General features: G+C 44.2%; 1 protein-coding gene across 7 annotated transcripts in view; it reads left to right on the top strand.

Annotated features, from left to right (window-relative positions):
• Nucleotides 1–5,681, top strand: part of RIC8B (RIC8 guanine nucleotide exchange factor B) — a 94,659-nt gene extending 88,978 nt beyond the window's left edge. For all 7 annotated transcript variants that reach the window (XR_008991919.1, XR_008991917.1, XR_008991918.1 and 4 more), the window contains one exon: nt 5,493–5,681. Coding sequence is in view for 3 of the 7 variants with exons in the window: in XM_057486439.1 (XP_057342422.1) it covers nt 5,493–5,604 (112 nt within the window). In the remaining 4 variants the exon portion in view is untranslated. The remainder of the gene's footprint in view (nt 1–5,492) is intronic.
• Nucleotides 5,682–13,309: the final 7,628 nt, after the last annotated feature.

Here is a 13,309-nt window from a genome sequence, read left to right as displayed (position 1 = left end):
TGCTTTGATTTATTTTTGTAATCTTTCTAATGGTCTGCTAGTAGTTTTGCAGAAAGGATTTCTGGTCTTGGTGTATGTCAGTGACAATTAGATAGGGTGCTGTGTTTTTGACTCTTAGGCTTAGAATGTCTTGATTAGAAACAAGGTCTAAGCAGTATTGAGTTTTAGTGTCTGAAAAACCTAGAAGCTTTTAAATAGATTGAAATTATTTAGTAGCCTAATATTTAGACTCTTAGAATCTTGGGGATCATCTTGTCCAACCCTTTCATTTTATAAATGGGGAGACTCAAGCCCAGGGAAGGAAATGACTTGCCCAAGGACACACACAAGTTAGTGGAGACTAGTCTAGACCTCCTCGTGCCCTGTTTATAAGAAGCTGAGTCTACACCAGTTAGTGGTTGGAAATTCCGAGCTGTACAGTACAAAGGGGACCTGACTTCTGCTGGACTGTGAGAATGTCTGATGGCATTGGCTCATCAGGGAAATAATTACAGTTAAAATAATATCAGAATGATTCCTAACACATGTTCTCTACCATTCTCCATTTAGGCCATGATCCATGTGTTCTTTCAATAAACATTTACAGAGCATCTGCTGTGTGCCCCCCTCCTATACCAGATACTGCAGATCACAGCCAGTAAGACATGGACTCTGCCCTCAAGTTGCTCACTCTCAAGGAGAACATGAAATCTCGGGAAAACATTGTGCAGAATTTCCTGTAGATGCTAATACCTTTCCTAACTTTAAATCTTGAAGATGAGAGTGACTCTTCTGCCCAAAGATGTAGCTTTTCTCTTGGTCGTGATTTTTACATATTAGAAGTCCCATGAAATGCCATACCTTCCTTTTCTGTGAAGGTGAAAGGTATATCAGCAGCAACTAAACTCAGTTCCTAAACAACTTAATGAGGATCTGTCTGCAAGGCACTGTGCTAGACACCCAGGGATATGAAAATAAAATAATTCAAGATAGAACACTTTATTTTTAATATGTCAGAGCAATATTGTTTCATAGCTTTCAAACTTTCTAATGAGAATTATTTTCAATAAAAATTCATAAATATAGGGCCCTTGAAATAGAAGGCAAAAATGCCTCTACTGTAATCCAGACTTGTCAGCCTAGGATGTCAAGTCTCCATTCAAGTCCTCTTTCCTACACCATGTCTGTTTTGAACTTTCTTTTTCCTTTATCTCAGCCAAACTGCCTGCTTGCCAGTCCCTGCACACAACTAACTCTTGCTTCTGTGCCTTTGCTCGACTAATTCTGCTTGTGGGATGCTTTCTCCCCATGAATCCATGCCCATAACTGCTATTACAGTCTGGCCCGAGTCTGTCTCGTACAAGGTGCCTCCTGTGTCCCTCCCTTATGTGCAAAGCCCATATGACTGGTGGAATAACATTACTGTGGTATTCATCAATGCTTCCCATTCTCTGTCCACATCTTGCTGATCTAGATACAACAGATCTTATTAAATGAAAATCTAGTGTGAGCAGGTGTTTTCTCAGACCTTTTGGGAGTGAATCTGTTTCAGTATCAAAGATTTCATTGTGTTATTTGTGGGCTGTTGTATGATAAAGAGGAAGAAGATCAGAAGAACTAAGACAGGGGTTTGGAAAGCAAGCCTAGGGTCCATGATCTCTGTAAGTGACCCTCTCCTTCTGCTCCCAAGCAGGGCAAGGGAAAACTCCAGTTACAATAAGGGAATATCAGCAAACTGTTAAGCTAGGAAAGCAGGGCTCTGCCTGTTAATCATCTCAAGCCTGTTGATCTGCTGTTCTGTAATTCTTCTAATATTGTTTAATGTGTGTGTGTGATCTTCTGAACTGACTGAAAGCTTCTTGAGGACAGGGACCATGTCTTCCGTTTGCTTCTGCATATTCTTTTCCCACTTGCTCCCTAAGAGTACCCTGACAAATCTGGGGAGGCCTTCCATGAACACATAAAGGAGAGGGAGTGCACCGTACTCCAGCCCCTGCGCCACACGTCACTTGTATAATGACCTTTGCCCTCATGACAACTCAGGTAGGTAGGTATTCCTGTTCCAGTTCTACAGATAAGAAAATTAAAGTTCATAGAGTTCAGGGCCTTCCTGCTAGTGAGTAGTGGATCCAGGATTAGAACCTAGGTCTGTCGGACTCCAAAACTTTTCATGTGCCTTTCACTAAACCACAAGAATGATAGTTTTTAGGACTTGTTTTACAGTGCATAGAACTCTTTCATCTACATTATCATTATTCTTACTGTTACTGCTACCACTGCTAGTACTACTACTGTTACTCCTTTATATCACCACCAGGAAGTAGGTAGAGCTAGTATTATCATTAGCCCCATTTCACAGATGGGGAAACTGAGGCTCAGACTCATCCAAGTTCCCACAGCTGGTAAGTGGAAGAGCCAGGACTTCAGACTTCCTGACTATAGATCTTTTTGTTCTTTCCACTACATCACATTATTGCCTCACTTCATTTGCACGAATGCATGATTATGTGGCTGGTTATCACTGACACCTGTCCTACAGAAATGTCAGTAAGTCCAAGCATCACATGGAGCTATGTGGAAAAGGAAATGAGTCATACCCTCAGAGGAGCTTCCATATTAGTGAAGGGGTGATAGACTGGGCCCAAAAAATAAGTGCTCAAGAAAGAGTTCACAAGTGAGAAATAAAATATGGGGCCTTTGTTCTACAGATAAATTCCTATAATTTGACCATAAAATCACGGACTATTGTAATGTTCTTAATTCTTTCCATTGTAAAATTGGAGTAGGGAATCGAAATTGATGTGCAAATAGTTCTCCTGGGTTTCAGTGAGAAAGTACTGGCTGCTTTGTACAAGTTGGTAGCTAGTTGCAGCGTCGTCTGTTCAGGAGATGCAGCAGCGTTAGTAGCGGCCAGGGGCGGTAGGGCGTCCACCCAGCTGCTCACCCTGTCCGGATAGGAGTCCTCTGTTCTCATTTGCTGATCCTACTGCTACCTAGGCCTCCCCTACCTTACTGGGTCCTCTGTCCACCAGCTCCTTCAGACTTTTGAACTTTCTTATTCTTTAATGTTTTATTCCCAGCAGGTTGTCCCCTTTCTCTTTTTTTATCAAAAATTAGTAAATAGTGTCCAATATCACCAAGTCTTCAGCACAATCAGAACTAGGAGACTGTGTTATAAATCTGTAGTATATATCCGTGTAAATAGTTCTAATGGGAACAGATTGTTTCTGGCTTAACACTAAACATTGCCACCTGGTTGTCACACAAGAACCCTAGGCTTTTCATGTCCTGAAAGATGGCAGCATCTCCCCACCAAATCTGCTCTGGCTGCTGTATTGCTCCAGTGAATGGCAGCACCATCCACTCGGTCAGTGGAAGCCATAGGCCTTCTACCCCTTACTGTCCTTCACCAGCCCTCTGCCCTTCCAGGGATCACAGATCTATGTCAGAAATGTAGCCTTTTCCCACAAGCACAGTCATAACCCAGCGTTCTGTCTCCTCTCATGCACTTCCAGTGACATCCTAATGACATCTCTGCCACCAGTGTGTCCTACTCCAGTGTGTCTGCCACACTGCTGCCAAAGATCCCTCCCTGACATTTAAGACATTGGACTACCAGACCCCAAACTACCCTTGCAGCCTCGCCTCACCCCTCCCAACAGGGCCCTTTCACAGCTTCATGAGAGGAGAGAGGGGGACACAGTCCAGAAAGGTCTACAGAATCACATAGGTAGATAGGACCACACAGACCCCTGTCCAGACTCTACCTGAAATGCTCTGTGCCATCCTCGCTGGGCACAGGATGCATGGTGGTGGTGCTCCCCTGACCGGTCTGGTCTGTGCTTCACCTCAGAGCTGCCACAACTCTTTGTTCCTGATTCTGCTACAGCATTTACCCCATTACGTTCTGAGTTATTTCGGTATGTTGTTTCACCCACTCCAAGGACAGCAGCTGGGCCCAGCCTTCCATTTCTCCCCAGGATAATGTGTAGTTCCCGGCATGTAGTTCTTGAACAGATGTTTCATCAGCTGCACCCAGGGTGTGCTCCTCCAGGGCAGTTAGAGCAGGTAACCCAGATGTGCTGTGCTGCAAAGAGCGCTGGCCTGGGATTCAGATTCACTGACCTGTGTCCCAAGTCCAGCTTTGCCCCTAGATGTGACCTTGGGTAAGTCAGTCTCCTTTGCTAAACAAGGGGGTTGGACTAAATGATCTCTAAGTTCTTTGGTTCTGACCCCACTTCTTGGATCAGGAAACACGTCTCCTCCTCTGTAACGTTCAGGAGCCCCAGTTTAGCCAGCCACCCACACAGATTACCAGACAGATTTCCAAACTCTCGGAAATAGTCTCCTGGTGCCAGAACTGCCTGGCGAGGCTCCCGCTGGCTCACCCAGTGACCACTGGACCATTCTGACCCCTCGCCAGGGCGTCTCGCTGCGTCTCTGACACATCACACTGCCGTGTGGCTGGGCCCGCCTGCAAGGGAGCCCTCGTTTTGCTGGCCTTAGGGGCCGCAGCACCGAGGCAGAGGGAGAGGAGCTTTTATTGCGTCCCTTCACCCAGAGCCCCCCGCCCTTACAGCCCCTGCGGGGTGGTTCTCAGGGACAGACAGGTCTTCAGGGGGCGATACCCGTTTCTGTGAAAAATACCTTGGAGCAGCTCATGTGCCCTTCAGGTTACGGACCTTTGGGGGTGGGAGGAGAACTAGAGGTAGCAGCTCAACAGGTACAGTCACCATAATCTCCATGAAATAAATAAGAGCCTGTGAAAAGAGTAAATCTTTCCTAATGCTTTTTGATTGGCTTAATCAATAATTAATCATCTTTAGATGAGGCTGTAACTTGTGGAGTAGATATAATTGGATTAGCTGAAAGAGGCAGTTGGGGGCTTTGAAGAGATTTAAATGGCTGTCAATCCCATAATTGAACTGCCACAAACAAAAGCAATGGTTTTTCTAAAAAAATGGAGGAAAGAAAGAGAGAGAGGAGGAAATAAAAGGGAGAGAAAGTTGGGAAGGCCACCTGATTTGAAATAAATACTTGCGTATCGCTAGAGATTGATCGGAGAGGCAAAATCGAACCCGACAGCCCGATCCCCGGATGAAAGGCGTGCGGATCGAGGCGGCCACCTAACTGGGGGCCTGGCCCACCGGGACGGGCGGAGTTCCGGCAGCGACAGCCTCACTCGGACCAAACGCACCCACAGACGGAAAAACAAGTTAATTATTAAAAACAGAAGAGACCTGCTCCTTGTCCTGAGCCCACTGAGACCTTGACTTTTCATACCTTTAATTGGCTCAGTAGGTTTGGCCTGTGTGAATGAAGTCTTTTATCTCCCTCTTTTTCTTTCCATGCCCCTTTCATCTTTCCTGTTACAAACACACAGAGAGTTGAGGGAAAATACTTGGGTCTTTAAAGACTTTTCTTTTAAAAGGATGTGTGCTTGGGCGGGGGGAGGGGAGTGCGCGTGATGCCGGTGAATACTGTTTTTCTCTCTCTTTTATCTCCTTGTCCAGAGAGGAGCTGCTCAGACCCATGGGGCTGAAGCCTGATGGGACGGTGACGCCTCTGGAGGAGGCGCTCAGCCAGTACCCCGCCATCGAGGACACCGGCTCGGACACCGACTGAGGGCGCGTGCCCAGCCCTCGGTACTGCTTTTGTCGGCATCTTCTCTCTGTAGCTCCAGGGGAACCTTTTCTCCAAAATATTTATGCCTTTGCTTCGGCTAGAAACATGAACCGGTGTACTTACCGAGAATCCAGCACATTTAAGAGGTGATCCCGTGTTTCCACAGTACTGAGGCGTTCATACAGAGCTGCAGTCAATCGGAATTGCAGGGGCTAAAAGAAAAAGTGAGTCCATTTCACGAGGACGGAAGTGAAGGACCTCCTTCGCTCCGGCGGCCCTTCTGTGCGTCGGGATCCCCAGCGGCCTCAGCCTGGACCTCCTCCCGCCCGCGGGAGCCGCGCCCTCCGGATCTCCCCGGCGGACAGGGGCGCATGCGGAGCAGAATGAGCTGCTAAGTGCGGGCTGAGGCCAGCGGCTTGTCGGAACCGACCACATGGCAGCCATCAGCTGCTCCATGAACCTAGCCCCACTCTCCATTTCAGTTTTGTATAAACATACGAAATGCGCGCGCGCACATACACAGCCCCAGACTTGCAAACTGATTACACTCTGAAGGTTTTTATGTCACTTATCTAGAACTTCAGAATCCATTTTTCCCTGTAAGGAGTTATGAATGATGGTTTAGTTCTGAGGCAGCTACAAATGCCTATTTATTCCCTCATGTACCTGAACACTAGTACCATAGAACTAACCCCCATCTGTATCATTGCATGGGGAGCATGCATTCTGAGGTCTAACTCGGGGTGCCAGGAACACATGTCCTCCAACCTAGCAGAGGGAATGGGGCCGCCCTGAGTTCTGGGAGTTCTTTTGCGGCCTCTGCTGGGGGCAGGTAGTCAACAGCACCCATTTGTACATATAGGTCATTCATATGTCACGTTGTAAATTGGGGAATGTATGTGTGTGTGTGTGTGTGTGCGCGCGCGCGCGTGTGCGGGCGTGCCCTACCTTTCTACTATTTGTGATCAGTTTAATGGTAACTTTATTTATTTAAAAAAAGAAACACAAATAGTTACTGTTAAACTGATTAAGGCTGTTTATTTTTACTTTTAGAATTGGTCATATGAAGTAGAAAATGAATTATGCACTAGACAGTGGGCCTAGTTAATCAGTGACTAAAGTTGAAAAGGGGTTGGTTTCCTTTTATGTATGTACATATGTATATGTATATACATACGTACATATATATATACACATAGATAATGTGCTTAACCACTGCCTTTTAAGACTTTAAATTAAATAAAACGTTGGGGTTGATTCAATTTAGCCATCTGTGTGTGTTTCTTTATAGATACATGGGATAAACAGTATTTCACGGTTTACGCTTTTTTAAAGTGCTTTTAAAAACATCCATTATCTCACTTATAATAGCCTTTCTAAGGACAGGGTAATGTACATGGAGTGACTGTCACTATCTAGAATTCACTTTTCCGGCAAAACAACAGATCAGCAATTTTTTAAAAGGCCTTTGAGCTGCCAAAAAAGATGTCAGGAATTTCTTGCGGTTTGCTCCTTGAAGAGATCAAGAATCTTTCTGTCTCTTTTCTACAATTTGCATACTTTCTAACATATTTAGTTATCTGGCTTTCAGGCCCACAAAAAAATGGCCAAGGAGGAGGAGGAGGCTGCTAGATGGAAGGCAGGGCTGCTGGAAGCAACTGAAAACCAGCTAGCAAGGTGGGGCGGGCAGAGCCCTGGGGCGTCACGAGCACGGGCGGTCTGGTTCCCAAGGACACCCTGGCTGACCCAGGAGATGGCACAACACTGTGGCCACAGGCTCAGAGGGGAGACCCTGAGCTGCTGACAAAAGATAACAGGCTAGGATGACTATTACACATCTTAGGATTTTCACCAAAACAGCTGAAGTTGTGAGTTGGCCCATGTTTTAACAGTAAAAAAAAAAAAATGCAACGTGGCAATTCATAATTTTAGATTGTTTTAAAAGTTTAGAAAAAATAATTTTAAGTATTTTTGTTACTTCATTCTACAAATGCATTTTTAAAGTATTTTTATAATTTCTGTAATCACATAGCTTCGGCATGAGTGTAGCCTTACCTAAATGGAGACGTGGTAACTGAAGTGCCATCTTGCTGGCTTCATCAAAGTAAGCGTTTGAAGAGTCCTGTTTAAGGAGCTGTGCTCCTCTGCTTTCCAAGAATTGTTTCATTTTAAGTTTCCCTGCACCGGACACTTAAGCTCGGTTTCTGCAGAAAGAATTTGCAAGGAGAGAAGATGAGCGACCTCGTCTTGCACATGGAGAGAACCAACATCTGCTGAGCGCTTACTACGTGCAGGCTCCTTATGTGTCTCGTCTCTGTAACCTTACCACGTTGTTTATATTAGAGGTCATCTCTAGAGAGTGTAAGTTCTCCGAAGTTCCACAGTAGGGTCCAGCTCTGGCCAGCCTGACTCCCAGCACCTCTCCTACCCTTTCACCACTGCCCACCTGGGCCCACGCTGTGCCTCCTGTGACTCTGGAGTGCTGGGGACGTGGGCATGCTCAGGCCATTTTAAGCAATAACTATTTTGGCAGAACCTGTTTAAAGAATTTTTTAAGCAGGGAGGTGACTCGGAGTTGGGCTGTGAGTGGGAAACCCACACAGCTAGTACTATATTTCAGACAAGGACCCGGGAGCCGTTTAGGTCACAGAGACCAGGGCAGCAGTTCCCTGCAGACATCTGCCTGGCTCCAGCGCCCTGCAGCGAGCGTGAGGAGAATGCACTGGCTGACCACACTGCAGGCCCCTGTGGCCACATCCCCCCCAGCCTTCCAAACGGCGTGCAAGAGCATGTCCTGAAATCAGCCCTGTGCTTTAGAGAAACAAGCCACAGACACTTGGGGCCCTTTCACACACCCAGCACCCCTATGAGGCGCACAGGACAGCTGTGAACACCCTCCTTAAAGACAGGACACTGGCTGAGGCAGTACAAACACTAAACACCCCCTCACCGCCACACCAGTCTTGCCGCCTCCCAGTACTAGGTGTCACCTGTACTGACTCCTTCCCCTCCAACTCAGTTACAAAAGTAGTATGTTCATCATGGGAAGTATGGAAAATCCCGAAAAAAATAAAGTATGGAAAATCCCACCATCCTGAGATAATCACTGTTCATGTCTTAGTGTATTTAACATCCTGTATTTTTTCTATGCATATATAATTTATTTTACTATAAAACTGGGGTCATGTGGTGTTTACAAATTTGTATCCTGCTTCCTTCTTTAATATTGTGAGCATTTTCCCATGTCAATAAATATTCTTCAAAAATAAATGGCTATATGACACATTCCATCATATGAATCGTGGTAAACTCTGATTTTCTACCCAGTATTCTTACTAACAGAGAAGGCATCGTGACTTACGCCTCCATGCCCCCAAAAAAGTGCCTGCCGCTTTCTGGAAGGCAGCAGGGGCCTGGTCAGCACTGGAGCAACAGAAAATAGGAATGGTACCAGGAAGAGCAGACTGGCTCTTCCGTACAACATCTGTCTTGCAGAATTCTCGGTAGCACAAGTCATGATGCACTTAGATTAAATGCCCAGATTTCTATGGTTTCTGTCAAGAAGAGGCATTTGAAAATAGCAAGCAATCCAGATGACTTTAAAAAGTATGCATGTGGAAAAAAATGTCAATCATGTTTACTGCTATGCAGTTCAGTTATTGGCATGAGCTTTCCTAGAGATAGTCTTCACTGCAATTCCAGGGGTGGAGGGGAGTTCACAGGATGGGGACAGAAGTGTAGTTTTTTGAAGAAAATCAAGGTAGCACTCGTCAGAACTACTGGGTATGGCAGGCACAATATGGAGAAGAAACGAGTAAATGGTGTTCTAGGAACAAGTCATGGGTGAGGGAAGGAGATTTTCAACAAGTGCCATAATCGAAAACGTGAGGAAAGGGAGAAGTCTGCAGAAAGGACTGAGGGTGTGGCTCATGCACTGTGCTGAGCCCCTGCACCAGGTCTTCAGGAAGCATCAGAGCAGCCTTTTTGAAACAGGGTAGAGTAGGGAGAGGATTAAGCCTCAGTGCCCTAAATCACGCATTGTGTACGGTGAATCAACCTATGTGCACCAAAAGAGGTGTCAGTACATCATAGCATAATCAGTCCAGTTACTTCTGAGTTCTGTGGTTTGGGTGAACCCTGGAGAAAGACTGGCCTAAAGAAAAGATTAAGATTATTTGCCACGGCTTCTAGAGTCAAGATTTATTTTCTTTTAGTGCAACCCAAGAAGATCTCTGGCCACAAGCTCCAACTGTATCCAAGTGTCATGTGTGGTGCAGAAAAGGAAAAGGGCTATAACAATGACAGCTGTGTACATTTATTGGCAATTACTGTGCCAGACACCATGCTAAGTACTTAACATGCACTTTCTAATTTCACTTTCATGACTTTATGAAGTCCTATTATAACAATCCCACTTCTCAGATGAGGAAACTAATGCATAAATGTGTTACGTACTGTGTGCAAACACACAGCCACTAAGCAAAATCAGAATTCAAGCCATGTCTGATGCCCATGCAGATACTATGCTATGTGTTGCTTTTGCAATCAAGAAAAACACGAAGTCTCATTTATTTGGGAGAAAAAAATGTCAGAAGAAACTAAAAGGGAGGGAGAATTGGGGAAATTTTTTAATGTTTTTCCCCTCCATTCCCACGTCTCTACAATACATTGAATTTCATTCAGTAGCTAGTCTCAAGCACATCAATCTGTTCCGTAAACATTGATTGGGCAGCTACTCTGTGTGCCAGGCAATGTGCAAGGTACTCAGAGATACAAACATGACTGAAAGTTCCTATCCAATGTGCCCACAGCATGAGAGGTCCATGACCAAAGCCTGCACAAAGTGCTACAGGTGGTAGCCAGCACTGGGCAGGACTGTGGGGACTGAATAATGAAGTCTCTTCTCACAGGTGACATTTGAGGTAAGCACCGGCTTGACATGTATAGGAGAAAGATTGTTCTGGCTAGAAGAACCAGTTTAAACAAAAGCTCTTGGGCAAAAGGTACATGATGTGTTTATAGAACATAAGCAGCTGAGTATAACTGAAACAAGGTATCCTGTGCCTCATGATGAGACACATAAGTAGTAGTACTGCAGGCAAGGAAAGGATGCAACCAGAAAGATCCCTCTGGCTGCAGCAGAGAATGAATGGAGGGAGGGCAGCAGTAAGAAGAGAGACCAGATATAAGGCTGGTGCATCAGTGATTTGGTGTTGGAGAAAGGAAAGAAAAAGGTCACTTAAACTCAAGTGAGAATGACTCTGGGAAAAATGTAACCTAAAACACTGGCTTCCAACCTGTGAACTAAGCAACTTTGGGTTTGGGAACAGGAGGGTGAAGCTAAAAGTTACTTAAAGGAATCTGCAAATTTGTATGGTCACCAAGCATTATTTTTACACTGAATGAACAATGTCTTGCACATGCAAGCACTCCTTTTTTACAAATATTGTATATGTACATACTGATGTGATGAATAAAATAAAAACTCATAAGTATTACTGAATCCATAATATCCTTTAGCCCATAGTATTGGCTATATTTTCTCAGTCAAAATATGCTAATCATAAACAGTTATGATGTGGAATGACAACGTTTAGGCTTTTTAAAAAAATCATAAGTAAAAAGACTTAGAAGTCTTCGTAACAAGTATCAGAAACTCAAAAGCTTAGTGTTACTCTTAAGAGAAATTAAAGGGGACACTAACAGATGGAAATTCATCCCATGCTCATGGCTAGGAAGAATTAATATTGTCAAAATGGCCATCCTGCCCAAAGCAATATACAGATTTGATGCAATCCCTATGAAACTACCAGCAACATTCTTCAATGAACTGGAACAAATAATTCAAAAATTCATATGGAAACACCAAAAACCCCGAATAGCCAAAGCAATCCTGAGAAAGAAGAATAAAGTAGGGGGGATCTCACTCCCCAACTTCAAGCTCTACTATAAAGCCATAGTAATCAAGACAATTTGGTACTGGCACAAGAACAGAGCCACAGACCAATGGAACAGACTAGAGAATCCAGACATTAACCCAGACATATATGGTCAATTAATATTTGATGAAGGAGCCATGGACATACAATGGCGAAATGACAGTCTCTTCAACAGATGGTGCTGGCAAAACTGGACAGCTACATGTAGGAGAACGAAACTGGACCATTGCCTAACCCCATATACAAAAGTAAACTCAAAATGGATCAAAGATCTGAATGTAAGTCATGAAACCATTAAACTCTTGGAAGAAAACATAGGCAAAAACCTCTTAGACATAAACATGAGTGACCTCTTCTTGAACATATCTCCCCGGGCAAGGAAAACAACAGCAAAAATGAACAAGTGGGACTATATTAAGCTGAAAAGCTTCTGTACAGCAAAAGACACCATCAATAGAACAAAAAGGATCCCTACAGTATGGGAGAATATATTTGAAAATGACACATCCGATAAAGGCTTGACGTCCAGAATATATAAAGAGCTCACATGCCTCAACAAACAAAAAACAAATAACCCAATTAAAAAATGGGCAGAGGAACTGAACAGACAGTTCTCCAAAACAGAAATACAGATGGCCAACAGACACATGAAAAGATGCTCCACATCGCTAATTATCAGAGAAATGCAAATTAAAACTACAATGAGGTATCACCTCACACCAGTAAGGATGGCTGCCATCCAAAAGACAAACAACAACAAATGTTGGCGAGGCTGTGGAGAAAGGGGAACCCTCCTACACTGCTGGTGGGAATGTAAATTAGTTCTACCATTGTGGAAAGCAGTATGGAGGTACATCAAAATGCTCAAAACAGACTCACCATTTGACCCAGGAATTGCACTCCTAGGAATTTACCCTAAGAATGCAGCAATCAAGTATGAGAAAGACCAATGCACCCCTATGTTTATCGCAGCACTATTTACAATAGCCAAGAATTGGAAGCAACCTAAATGTCCATCAATAGATGAATGGATAAAGAAGATGTGGTACATATACACAATGGAATACTACTCAGCCATAAGAAAAGGGCAAATCCTACCATTTGCAGCAACATGGATGGAGCTGGAGGGTATTATGCTCAGTGAAACAAGCCAAGCGGAGAAAGAGAAATACCAAATGATTTCACTCATCTGTGGAGTATAAGAACAAAGGAAAAACTGAAGGAACAAAACAGCAGCAGAATCACAGAACTCAAGAATGGACTAACAGGTACCAAAGGGAAAGAGACTGGGGAGGATGGGTGGGTAGGGAGGGATAAGGGGGGGAGAAGTAGGGGGGTATTAAGATTAGCATGCATGGGGGGGTAGGAGAAAAGGGAGGGCTGTACAAGTAGTGATTCTACAACATTTGCTATGCTGATGGACAGTGACTGTAAAGGGGTTTATAGAGGGGACCTGGTATAGGGGAGAGCCTAGGAAACATAATATTCGTCATGTAAATGTAGATTAATGATACCAAAAAGAAAAAAAAAAAGGCAGTTTCTGTGTGGTAACCTCCAATGAGTTCTACACAAGGGTATAAAGGGCATATAAAAGTGTAGGCAAAGGGTCTGTTTGTGTTTATACAGAGGATCAAAGCCTAATTGGGCTACCCCGAAAATGAACTAAGATATGATATGAAAAAGAACTTCCAACATCAGCACTCTCTGGAAGACTCATGCCAGAAGATGATCATCAAAAAACCCCAACAAAGATCCACGCACTGCTA

This window comes from Manis pentadactyla, chromosome 10 (assembly GCF_030020395.1).
Source record: "Manis pentadactyla isolate mManPen7 chromosome 10, mManPen7.hap1, whole genome shotgun sequence".
Taxonomy (NCBI): Eukaryota; Metazoa; Chordata; class Mammalia; order Pholidota; family Manidae; genus Manis; species Manis pentadactyla.
The sequence above is the reverse complement of the archived record's forward strand: the minus strand, read 5'-3'. Positions and strand labels throughout refer to the sequence as shown.